This window comes from Caretta caretta, chromosome 9, assembly GCF_965140235.1.
Source record: "Caretta caretta isolate rCarCar2 chromosome 9, rCarCar1.hap1, whole genome shotgun sequence".
Lineage (NCBI taxonomy): Eukaryota > Metazoa > Chordata > Testudines > Cheloniidae > Caretta > Caretta caretta.
The window spans coordinates 67,180,761-67,194,437 of NC_134214.1; the positions used below are offsets into that span (position 1 = coordinate 67,180,761).

Below are 13,677 nucleotides of genomic sequence, written 5' to 3' on the forward strand. Positions count from 1 at the left end.
AAGCATAGAGTAAGTTCCGGAGCCACGGATCATAAATGCATCTCCCAGGGAGTGTTTACCCAGTCCTGCTCTGGATCAAAATTCAGGGCATTTCGTGTTTTTCGCAGCTGCAAAGAGGTCTATGGTTGGGTAGCCCCAAATGCGGAATACGTTGGTGATGATCGTTTCATTTATCTCCCATTCATGGTCCAAGGGAAAGCATCTGCTTAATTCATCCTTTGTGGTATTCATAGCCCTGGGAAGGTAGGCGGCTGATATCCAGATATTGTTCATAAGGCACCAGTTCCAGAGTTTCATAGCTTCTGTGCAAAGCAAATGAGAGCGAGCTCCTCCCTGTCTGTTTACATAGAACTTGCAAACGATGATGTCTGTCATTATCCGTACATTGGTTCCAGATTAACGGGAGGAAGGGGCAGGCATTGCTCATAGCTCAAAGTTACAGAATGTTTATGTGCAGGGAGGTTTCCACTGGAGTCCATAGCCCCTGGGTTGCGAAATGTAACATGTGAGTACCCCACCCTGTGAGGGATGCGTCGGTAGTCATTATGATGGATGGAGCCTCCTGGAGAAAGGGGACTCCAGAGCAGAGGTTGGAGGGAACTGTCCACCATAGGAGACAGTCTTTGACTCAGAAAGGTATGGATAGGGGTTTGTTTAGTGCATGCACATTGGGTCTGTAAACTATGGCCAACCAAGCTTGGAAGCACCTCATGTAGAGTTCTGCGTTTTGGACTACGAAAATGCACAGGGCCATGTGACATAGTACTCGTAAACAGTCTCGAGTGGTGACTTTAGGACTGTTGAGAAGTTCTGTTGCCAGCTGCTTTATGGTGTTGAAGCGATTGGACAGGAGAGATGCTATTCCCATCCGGGAATCGAGGTGTGCTCCAATGAACTCCAGGTGCTGGGTAGGAATTCATGTGGATTTGTCATTGTTTATTTATAGGCCGAGGGATAGGAAACAATCAACGGTGAGTTGCATGAATCGAAGCACTTCGTCGAGCATTGAGGCTTTGAGGAAGCAGTCATCTAGGTAAGGAAATATTATGACTCCTTGCTTCCTGAGGTGGTCAGTAACTACATCCAGGAGCTTGGAAAAACACGAGGGGCAGTGGGTAGGCAGAAGGATAGTACCCTGTATTGAAAATGTGTCGAGCCGAGGGTGAAACGAAGGAAGCGTCTGTGGGCTGGATGTATTGTCACATGAAAATAGGTGCCCTGTAGGTCAAGGGCTAAAAACCAATTGCCCTGCTCCAGCACTGGGATTATGGTGGCGAGGGTAACCATTTTGTTGTAATTTTTGTGATCATATTTTGCCACAATGGCCGTATAATTAGCAATTCGAAATTGTAGGGTGGAAGATACGTATATTTTATGTCCAAGCAGATCTAAAAGCTTCCTCTCTTTATCGGCTGGGGTGGAGAGGAGATACCGGTGCTCGTACTTTTGGTTGACTGCATCAACTACCAGCGAATTAGGTGCTGGATGAGTGAAAAGAAATTCAGAGCCCTTGGAAGGGATGAAGTACTTGCGGTCCGCTCATTTGCAGGTAGGTAAAGCTTGCAGCAGGAGTCTGCCAGATGGCTTTGGTAGGTTCCAGAAGGGCTGGGTTGATCGGCAATGCAATTCTAGAAGAAGGCGGCAGCCGCAGGATGTCCGTTAACTCATGCTGCTGTTCAGGAACCTCCTCCAGATTAATTCTTAATTCACTGGTTTCAGAGTAACAGCCGTGTTAGTCTGTATTCGCAAAAAGAAAAGGAGTACTTGTGGCACCTTAGAGACTAACCAATTTATTTGAGCATAAGCTTTCGTGAGCTACAGCTCACTTCAAAGTGAAAGCTTATGCTCAAATAAATTGGTTAGTCTCTAAGGTGCCACAAGTACTCCTTTTCTTAATTCACTGGCCACTCTTTTGAAAAGGTCTTGAAATTTTGAAGTCATCTAAAGATGATGGGGGGAGGAGGAAGCAGAGCTTCGTCAGGCATAACTGGGTCTGCTGGGTTAGAGACAGGTCGTGCCTGATTCTGCACTTGTGATGGTGCTGTCTGGTGACTGGCATCAGTGGCAGGTTTGTGAGCTTGTGGTGCCAGGCTGGTGTTGGGCTTGGTTGAGGTGGCATAGTGAGTGTGGTCTCGAGGACAGGATGCCCACGGGGCCCAATATTGCCACTGTGGTGGCCATCCACAGGTTTACACACCATGGGGCAGGATCCTGAGAGTAGGAAGAGGTGCTGTTTCTAGGACCTCTATTAATTGGGGTCTGAGGATGAGAGACTTCGTATGGTGAAAAATGCTCCTGGAAACCAGCTTCCTCCTCACTGGAGGAAGGCTGTTCAGACCCTGGCTGAGCATTTGGCGAGAAGCAGACATTCAGTAAGGGTGACTGCAAAATGGGTGACAAAAGCAGGTCATTTGACTAGTACATTGGGGTGCTGAAGCCTCTCTGTGAGGTGAGGGCTGTGCGAGAGGAATCTGCTGCAACGAAAAGTTCCTCTGCACCGATGTCTTTAAAGTTGTTTCGCTGACGGCCAGCTCAGCGGGTGTCGGTGCAGCGGTGATAGCCTGCAGGGTGGAGAGGGGGGAGGAGCCACATCTGCATGTGTCGGCACCACTTCCATCATGGTGCCGAAAGGTGCCAACTGAGAGGCAGGCAACTGGAAGCCTGAAGCCTCGGCACCGGAGCTTCGCACTACCCCCGCAGCCGCAGGCAGGTTTCGCACAGCGCCAGAGCCTGGTGCGTCAAAAGTGCTCAGCCGGGGGATCGCTGGGAGGGAGGTGGTAGACCTGCCGGAAGAAGCCTTCTCCCGCGAAGTTTGCTTTGCGGGTGACAGAAGGTGATTTTTTTTTTGAAGTTTTCTTAGTCTTCTTAGAGGCGGGGGGCTGTGGTGTGGAGCAGAGCCGGAATCAGCACCTGGGTCTGAAGCTGACCGTAAGGATTTTTGCAACAGTAGCAGCTTTAGCCTCAACTCCCTGTCCTTTCGTGCCCTAAACTTAAGTTTGCTGCAGTGGGCACATTTTGGGGGGAAGTGGGACTCCCCCAAACATTTTATGCATTTTGAATGGCCATCAGATAGAAGGATGGCATCCTTACAATTAGAGCAGCGCTTAAAGCCTGGGGAGCCAGGCATGTCCGAAGTGGGTGCACTGACAGGAACTAAGAGAATTTTTGAGAGAGAAACTAACACCCACTACTGGTAACACTAATAACTAACACTAGTGGTAACTAATAACTAACACTAGTTAGTGATAACTAACACTAGTAACTATCTAAAAGGGTAAGAGTAACAAGGGAGAAAAAGTTTTCTAACGAGTCTTCTGAGTTCCGTCTCAGGCCAGGGACGGCAGAGAAGGAACTGAGGAGACCGGTCGTGCACGCATACTATGAAGGTACACTCAGAGAGCGTGTGTGTGTGTGTGTTGGGGGGGGGGGAGAGGCGAGCTCTGCACATGCGCGACCTGTACGAGTACTACTGTAAAAATCTCTGAGCGAAGGCACAGGGACGCACCAACACCTAGAGTGGAGCACCCACAGGGACAGCTCTCGAAGAAGAATGATGTTTTATTGGAAGATTTGTCTATTAAATACGATACCCAGTCATTATCCAGCATTAAGCTAAATGTTCTTTTATACATCTGTATGTTATGTCCTACTGAGAGTTATGCATTTGTCCATACAGTCACAGAAATTTTGGCCCATCACATATATGTACTTTACAAAAACACAAACTGCATTGTTCTATATTTACAGCTGTTTAACAGACTGACAGACAAATCTAAAGTTGTTTTTTTTAGTCTTTATTCAATATAGAGACATGAAGTCCCACTTAACTAAGTTATCCAACTTCCTCAGCAGACTTACAGAGAAATCAGTTAACTTTCCCTAAATCATATCCATTTAGGTAATACATCACAGATTCTTATCCATGATTTAACCTGCTCCTATTTAATATTCTAACCTCTAAATGTATGGTTTCTTCATGCTGAATGTTTAAATTTAAAATCCGTACTATTACTTTGAATATTTACACACACACACACACAACATCGATGATTTTTTTCCAATAAAATCAAGTGGTAAGACTAATGGAATATATGCAAAACATTTATGGAAGAAAGTTCTGAGAACCCATCCTTCAGAAACCTGCAGGTGGGATCTAAGGAACTTTGTACAGACATATACATTTCAATTATGTAACTACTTCATGAAATTCAACAAGTCACAGAGTTTTGTACCTGCATAACTTCAGTGACGATAAACCTGATTTTCACTTGTGTCAACTTAAAGAAACCAAGCTCTTAATGTTTGTTTAGCATTCTGTATAAACCTTCCATCTAACTCGGTTGAACACATACCACAATTTACTACACATAACACATGCCACAATTTTAAAAAAAAAGTGTAATGACTCCAACTCTCAATCCCTACAACATTGCCGCTGTTTGCAATGTCTCTTGTTCTACTGCATATCATCAAACTGTGGACCAAAAAGAAAAGCTCCATTGCTTGCCAATATCTGAAAAGAATATTTGTGCAATCAATAGACAATAAGACATGCCAGAGACATTCACTATCAAATGAAGTATCTGTAGGAACTCAGAAAGAGAAAAACTTTTCTGGCAAAAATCCTGTAGTCCATTAAAAACCTAACTGAAAATGGTGCTACAATTGAGCCCACATACACATAACCATTTTGGAACGCATCTTAAAATAATATTGTAGTTTGAATATAAAACCTACAGTTTGAAGGTCTAGAAACCTATGGCAAAGATTACACATACACAGTTGGAAATAGCAGAAATATACAGCTGAAGCAATCCAAACCACTATACTTCTATCTTCTACATCTCTTCTCTTCATGACTTAACACACTTGCCAGACTATTTTTCCAAACCACAAATGAGAGTTAGGTTCTCAAACAACAATGATTTTCAATAGAAATTGGACACCTAACTCCCCTTTGTAAGTCTGGTAAATTTTCCACATAGTTAAAGAAATATGCTGAATAAATTTTAAAACATTTTATTTTTTCTAAGGCAATTAACTTCAGACTCTCTTACCATGTGTGGAGGCTTATCTAGTAAGTGATGGCTTGAATTACTGTCCAACCATTAAGACATTCATAACTTTTAAACATAGTCTACATTTTCAACTTAATATGCTTGCCTGGTTCCTCCTGCTTTCCTATACTTCCCACTTGCTTTTGTATTTGTGCCCATTGCCTTTTGTCAGATCTGAAGGCTGACCCACTGGCAACATCTCTATATTGGGGGAAAATATAGTATAAAAACTAAGTGGAAAGGTCACACCATTAGATTCTTTCTAAATTCCATTCACAAAAGGCGAAAGTCTCTCCAGATGAGAGCTCTTAGAGAATAAAAAAAACCTGTTTTCTAAGTGACTAATTATATACACAAAATGTTCTTTATCTTGTCAGCTTTCCCATACTTTGAGAATCATAAAATCAGGCATAGATTAGACTGAGAAAATGAATACACGAGACCACAGAATACTAAACCAGCTGGGTTAATTTGATCTCAAATTCTCTATGGAAAGAGCCTTTGTGGTGAACCAAGTAAAGCTTACAGCTAGACCATAAACCATATTTTTCTTCTTTGTCTGTTCCAATGTTGAAATTATTTATTGCCACGTATGATATATGGGGACTCATCAACATTTGTTCTTTTCTTGCAAACCTGAGACTCGTCACTTCCCATCAGTGGTTTTACCAAAAAAGGAAGGTTTCTTTACATCTTTTTTCTTGTTTAGGACAATATATGTCTACATCTACTGTATATTTATGTAATGCAGACACAGTTCATGTAACTTTTTATTTTGGTATAATCCATAAACCAAAAAAGGAAATAAAATGCACCTAAAGCACAGTCGCTATATGGCCGCCTTTCAAATGACGGGAACTAACACAGAAGTCCAGTTAAACCAAGAGTCAAAATGTATCCCTTCATATGAAAATGGGTATATCTGCATTTGTACTAAAAATAAACTCTCCCCAGCGTAGCCTTCGTAGTGACTAATAAAACAATTAATCCGTATGATGCAAACAAACTTTGTGGCACCAGTACCCTATTCAGGAAACTGGTAACAGCCAAAACTCTAATTCACTGCCCATCTCTCAGCAGGTGGATGCTTCCCCCTAGCTGGAACAAGGGGCTTTGTCCCCTCCCACCCTTCCCCTTCTCCATTCACTACATTGATAGCTCTTTATAGGAAGTAGCTCACCCATGTCAGTTTTTATATACACACACACATTGAATAGATTCGCTAGCAAATGGGCCTCTTTCTCAGTATTTTATAGCTTCCCCCCCAAACCCAGAGTGAAAATTCCATTATTTTAAAGAGAAATTTTTCAAAGGGAAGAAATCAAACTTACTGTGAGTATTGCCTGGTTATCTTTCTTTCCTCAACATTTATTTTAATAACGTGTGTTTGTGCGTGTGTAAGTAAATCTAATAGCCAAAAGGCGATCAAATTAATAAAGCATTGTTCTATAGAAAATATATTACACTATAAACTGAGATTTATAATTAAATCTTGATGTGTGATGCTATCATACCTAAACAAAAGTAAATAGGCTCTGAGAAAACAAATGTAAAAAAAGCATATTCATTTCTGTATTTATTTATTTTAAAGCTGGTGAAAGTTGTCAGTTTTCCAGCTTGCAGTGCTTAAAAAATTAATAATGGAAGAAATGTGTTTCTTACATTGGCTGTAAATTATCACAGCCTACTTCTAATCTAACCCTGCAACAGAGCTCATGCAAATGCCACGTACAGATTGTGACTCTCACCATTGATGATCATCCGCCATTTTTAAAAAAGGGTGTTTTTGAAAAACTAACTACATGGAACAGGTATAAAGTTTAAAACTTACTCATTATATAATATGTGCACTCTACCCAACTGAAAAAAAGACTAACAGTTTCCTCCAATGAAACTCGGAAAGTGAAAGATGGTCAAGTTCCTTGTAAAGAGAAAGATTCCCCTGGAGTTCTCAAAGGAGGAAAGTACCAGCACGCTCAAGGAATCCAAGCAAATCATAGTGACATAAGATATTTCACATATTTAAGTTGCTTTCTATGGAATTGCTGGCTTCTGTATTTCACATATTTAAGTTGCTTTCTATGGAATTGCTGGCTTCTGTATAACTCTGGATGGCATGAAACAAAACTGAAGGCAACATAATACTGGCCAATAGAATAACTTGTGATTACTGATTACTGATATTAGTTGACCTGTGTTGTGCTTTTCCATAACAATAAAAACAAGAAATAGGGAGAAAAAACAAAGTCAGATGAAACTAATAAATTCAAATGTAAAATCAAAGGACAAGTGAAGTATTTCATTTGTGAAACATTCTTCTAATAGTACAGTGAATTATTGAATGTCTTAGGAATAAGAAGATTCTATTAACTGGAATAAAATAACATTTAAAATGAAGGTCAAGCATCACACACACTGAACAAATCAAATACTTCCAACATATACCCATTTTGCTTAGGAATTGTAGGGGTCTTGAGTTGTAATTAACTACATTTCAACATGAGACAAATATTGGCTGGTAACCTTAAAACACAAACTTGCCTGGACTGTTGTAATAAGGTTGATAAACTAAATTTTACATTTAAAGCCAGGTATCATATTTAATGTGTTTTTATAAAAGAAAAAGTCACCAGCTGACATTGTTCAATTTCTTAAATCGCTTCGGAGCCATTACAACAGAAATGCAAATGTATTATACACAATGAAGTGGTAAGAAACAACTGGCCCAAAGGTTGCCAAAATCAAAATGAAGATTAAGGACACAGTGGGCGTGAAGACTGAAGTATTCTGTAAACTCTCAGAGAAGCCGCCCCAGAAGAGGTCTTAGATGCACCATGAGGGCAAAGCAGCATAGTTTGTGTCATGAACCACTATGGATAAAGAGTACTTCTGTTACAAACGAGCACCGGGGGTGGGGGCGGGGTGGCCGAGAGGGAAGTAAAATCCACTAATATTGTATTGTGTTTATAATCCCTCCATATCAACCGATACAGTATCAGTGAAATTTAGGTACAAATTGAATAGGAGACTTTCATTGTTATCTACCAGAAACTGGATTCTTAGCAAACAACGTGTAGCCATTATTACTGTTAATAACTTGCAATAAAACAAAGTTACCTAGGGAACAAAACAAAATTATGAAGTTAAAGTACTGCAGAAAGTCATTTCTCAAACATAAATATCTCATTTTTAAAAGGAAGTAAATGAGACAGAGTTAATACTAAGAATCAAGTATCTGAGGATTACTAAAGTACAAGTAACAAAAGTTTCAGCCAAAAAATATCTTAAGGAATCAAAAAGTTACTAAAAACAACACAATTCAATGATATTTTACAAGGAAAAATACTTTTTGTCTGACTACTGTATGATTTTCTTTTTATCCAATGTAAATTAGAATGGCCAAGATGTAAACTGCTGAAAAAAGGGGTCTACAATGGAAATGGCACAATGACCCTTATCGCTAGCATCACTATCTGTTGTTTCTATAATAACTAACAGACATCCATAGGGCACTCTATCAGAAAACTCATCTTCACTTCCATTAATTTTCTTTCAGTTAAGCACATGCTAGTTTGGTGTATCACATAGCGAAAATGTACTGCTCTCAATTAATATTCTACGGTGAAAGTAATACTTCTAGATATGCATTAATGACACCTTTGGTATAATTAACATTTTTGGTTTAGCCATCTCTTGGATTTTTATTCCAATGATTGTGTATGGTAACTAGTTTAATTTTTGACATCAACCGATAACAAAGGACATTTGATATATTCTGCAACCACAACCAAAGTAAACACCTTATTACAACCTAGATTATTACACAGAACAGTTTATTACTTTCTTTCCAAATCTACCAAAGAGAAAATTAGTTTTAAAATAATTTAAATGGAAATAGCAGTCCTTAAAAAAAAAAGTTTAGTATGGAACAGTCCAACTAAAAAGAAGCAATTATACCTCAGATATAGTAACTGGAATTTAGCTGCAACCGTAATTAGCTATGCTTCAACAGTTATTTAATTCAGCAGAATACAATTTACAACATTAGTCAATTTACATGTACTATGTCAGCATCGGAGAGATTTATGCTGACAGCTAATCCATAAACATATTACCTGAACTCTAAGAATTACCTTCCTGTATCTACATTGTGCAGGAATACTATGCATGCATAGTCTTCCTCACATATTAAGGACAAGTCGTTTCCTGCTTAAAGCATGAATTTCCGACTAGATGAAAATTCTACTGAAAAGTGAAAGCAGTATTTGATTTAAAAACCTTCAGTCTTCTCTCTCTCTCTCTTTCTCTTTAAAACTGCTATTACTACATGATAGTATTTCCCAGCAGATTGTTTTTATTTTATCTGAAGTTGGCAAAATCTTTGTGCTAAATCCTTTGAGTCTACCTCTAGTGAAAGATGTCAGATCAGTGTTGTGTGGCAAAACTTTTATTTGAGAGGTAGATGACAGAAAGGCTATCACCAAAACATATGAAGTTGCTATAAAAGTCTTCCGTGAGATTAATGTTCACCCTTTTAATTTTTGTACAGGTTATTTATTCCCTTTATTCCAAAGGAGTCAATTTACATAAATAAGCAAGGTTCAGTACAGGAGAAAAGATTTTAACCAAAAAAATATATGGTAAAAGATTAACAACTTCATATCTAGACACACTGGATGTCTAAATTAGCATAACACACAAAAGAAAAAAAACAAAATGTTTGCCACGCTTTAAAAAAATAATCAAGTTTAAATTATTCCTGTTTTAATTTGGTGGGGGTTTTTTTTGGAGGGGGGGCGGTGAGGGAGGGTTCAGAACTGAAAGCTTTTAATTTTAAAACAATCTGATAAAGTCATACTTTGGGATTATCCAGACTTTGGCAAATAAACTGTTCTCAAGACTTGAGGTTGCTTGTTTATATTTATATCCCCAGTTTGCACTGTTAGGTAGTACTGTAAGTCACTAGAACAAGAACGCCTACCGGAAGAATGCCCGTCATCCCTGTTAAATATTAACTAAGGATCCTCTCCTTACCATATCTGCATGCACACTGAAGCCCTGCAGGCCTACCTGCCTGTGCAATTATGAAGGCTGCTCTCTGTTTCAAGGAAGTACTTCACCCTTGGTATCGACCCTGGTTTAAATAATATGAGTTTGCTTAAGAATGAGCTTGAACCTGTCATCCTAAAACAAGGACAAGATGGAAGAGGAAATCTTCCTTGATTGACACTCAATCAGGCAGGGAAATATTTTAAAGGAGCAGCATTGACCAAAGACATTATCGGGGGGGGGGGGGGGGGGGTTGACAGTTCCATTACAGCTGTAGAATAAAAACACCTACATCAAATCCTTCCCCACATTATTTTCCTCCAAAAGCTCAAGAGTCACCTATGATCTGGGGGAAATTTGACAACCATGATGGTGGCAAAAAATAAGGTGGAAAGAAAAGCAATTTACTTTTACACACACACACACACCCCACTTTGATTGTTGACGTCTAATCTGATGAATTTAGGCTGGTCAAAATTAGTTTCTCTTATCCTCTCATGAGAGTCGCCACAAGAGTAGGACACACCCTCAAAAACAACAGCTTCCTCACAAGCTCAGACAGGCAGCAGTTGACTTGATTGATAGCAACCTCAGTTGCATGAGCACCACACCCCTTAAACCACTCTGCATCTCCCTGTCATGCAAAAGTTGTATCCTTTTCTTCTGCATCATGACACCCCTCCTTTTAATAAGAGCCACAACGTGTTGCCTGGCATGTCCTAGGGTATACACAGTTTCTGCTACATTGCTCCCCAAAATCAATTACAGTGTTTTCGCATATGTAAGCAAAATGCCACACATTCCAATGCATGTTAAAGCATTCAACTGCTGCAGCCAAAGCATGCAACAGCTAGCATAGTTTCATGCACAAGCCAAATGTCAGCCAAGGACTGCAGAGAAGACCAAACAAACTTAATTGTTACAAGTATTACATCCTCTACTTATGTGTGTGTGATGGTGAGGAGGAAGCAGAACTGCAAAAAAGTGGAAAAAAATCAGAACAGTGCTAAGGAAACTAGGCATGGAACACTTGGTAACAGTAACAGGAGTCCTGTGCCCAATTCCCCATGTTCCAAATTTACTGCAATGTACATTATGTACTTAGTTAAACCAGGTTAATCCGTACTTCATCCATCTGCATGACTGTGCATATACAAGATTTAAGTGCTAACCAGTTTTAAAACACGTATTTATCAGTGATTTAATAATCTGCCATTTTTGCACTGTTTTAAAATCCACATAAAACTGGATCTTGCAAAGTGATTCAGATTAGCTATGTCTTGCATGTACTTACTATGGACATAACCAAATTCAATTATATTAAAACTATAGCTTTTGAAGGTTTCTTTGTGCCTGCAGTTTTGCAGTCACACAATCTTAGTTAAATATAGGATGGTTACAGATTGAAGCATAAGGAACCCATCTGTAATCATAAACATATTTTTCAGTACACTCAAAGACAACTGATGTATGTTCCCTTTTTACACTGGAACTATTTAATATTTCTGCCTATTTTTCTCTAAAACAGAGTCAGAGTTTAAAGGCAGAAGGGACCACCCAGATCATCTAGCCCAGTGGTTCTCCACCTTTCCAGACTATTGTACCCCATTCAGGAGTCTGATTTGTCCTGTGTACCCCAAATTTCACCTCACTTAAAAATTACTTGCATACAAAAATCAGACATAAAAATGCAAAAGTGTCACAGCACACTAGGACTGAAAAATTGCTTACTTTCTCATTTTTACCATAGAATTATAAAATAAATCAATTGGAATATAAATAGTGCACTTACATTTCAGTGTGCTACTTGAGCCTGTTTGTCACTTGTGAGCTTTGTCTGAAGCCCGACCCCCAGGCGACATGTAACTTAGTTTTCCGAGGCCCCCGGTGGCATGGGACCTGGGCAATTGCCCTGCTTGCCACCCCCCAATGCTGGTCCTCCACTTGTGATCCCGGGGCTGCAACCACTAGGTTGAGAAACAATGATCTAGATGATTTGAGTATCCCCTTAAAGACCTCTGCGTACCCCCAGGTCTACACATATCCCTGGCCTGACCTCCAATGTATCACAGGTCAGCAGTATCACCCAGCACTGGCACAATAAACCTGACAACTGAAATTGAACCAAAATATTAGGAATTATTTCGGGAAAATTCTATGGCCTATACTACAGAGTCCTTTCTGGCCTTGAAATCTATGACTGGCAGGGAACTGGTTACATATGATATACCCAGATGATAACAACCATGCTTTTATTCCTCCCACCCCATAGGCCTTTGTAGATAACATTCTGGAGTGATCTCTGAGCCCAATCAACTATACAATACATTTGTTTTACCTAAATCTTTGGGGCACCTGGAGCTTGTGAGAAACCTCTAGTAAGTATCAGAGCAGGTTTAGCTCTGTTCTAATGTATATGATTTTGTAACTTCCTCCAAGGAGTGGTTACACTGATTAAGGATCAGTAGAAGACAGGAAATCTCCAGCAATATCCCTTCCTTCAGCCTTTGGGCACACAGACCCTTTATCATAAATGGGGTAATATTGAGTTGGCTACATTGGCTGAGTACCAGCTGGGGATTCTCACATGGTGGTGCACTCTCAGTTGTTTGTTTAGAGCAGCATTGCACAGAATCTGGCCCCAACTCTGCACTTATAAAATAATAAAAGTTGTTATAGTTTAACCTTACCTTGCAAAGAAAGCTGATGTTAAACCCCAGCGATTGGGCATTTCTTGAGCCTGAATTCATGTAGTTTCCAACCAACAACACTAGCTCTAACCACCTATTAAAGCTCTCACTCTTCTTCAACTCCTCACAGGCTAGCGTTACTGCCATCATGCCAGGTCTGATGTTGTTTACATGTTCCTCAAACATAAGCTTGAAAAGGATGCCATTGAGGCGAGGCCGTAACATTTTCACTGAGCTCATCTGCAAGATGAAGAATGCTAAGTGAGAATATAGACAAACAGAACAAAAAGCTTTTCATACCTCAATTTTATATACAATATTGTCTCTTTCCAACATAAAGTCATACAGTACAACTGCATTCTCATTGTTTCAAGTAATATGTATCTCCAAATATAAGAGCTTTTCCCAGAACAATGTCAATTTCAGTTTAACCAATTGCAACAACCTATTTCATATTAATAAAACATTTTCTAGAATTGGAGAGTTTTATTTAGGTAAATTGCAAAAATCATTGGCAACCAGCATTGTGCATTCTGCCAAAATACTTCCTCAAGGTGAAGTAGATGAAAACCAGATACATGGAATGCTAAAAACTACAGATTAAATAAGACTCTGTCACTAACATTCTGTCACTGACCTCACAGTTCCAAAGAAATTACCTATTATTATGGTGCTTAACATTCTAAAACTACCTCTTACTTTTGGACTTGTTACATTTTAAAGTAACACTAGAAAATTATCTTACATTTTATAACACAGATGAAATATTGTATATGAAAAATTTCAAATCCCTTTTAAAATGTTCATGTTAAGTAATTACGTTATAATAAAGTCTTATGAGCTCACTTTTATGTGCTGCATACATTTTGAAGCACTGCATA

At 39.4% G+C, this 13,677-nt stretch overlaps 1 protein-coding gene across 5 annotated transcripts in view; it reads right to left on the bottom strand.

Moving 5' to 3' along the window:
• DIAPH2 (diaphanous related formin 2) overlaps positions 1-13,677 on the bottom strand; it is an 838,844-nt gene that overhangs the window by 449,244 nt on the left and 375,923 nt on the right. For all 5 annotated transcript variants that reach the window (XM_075132420.1, XM_075132419.1, XM_075132418.1 and 2 more), the window contains one exon: positions 12,797-13,036. In XM_075132420.1, coding sequence (XP_074988521.1) covers positions 12,797-13,036 — 240 coding nt within the window. The remainder of the gene's footprint in view (positions 1-12,796; positions 13,037-13,677) is intronic.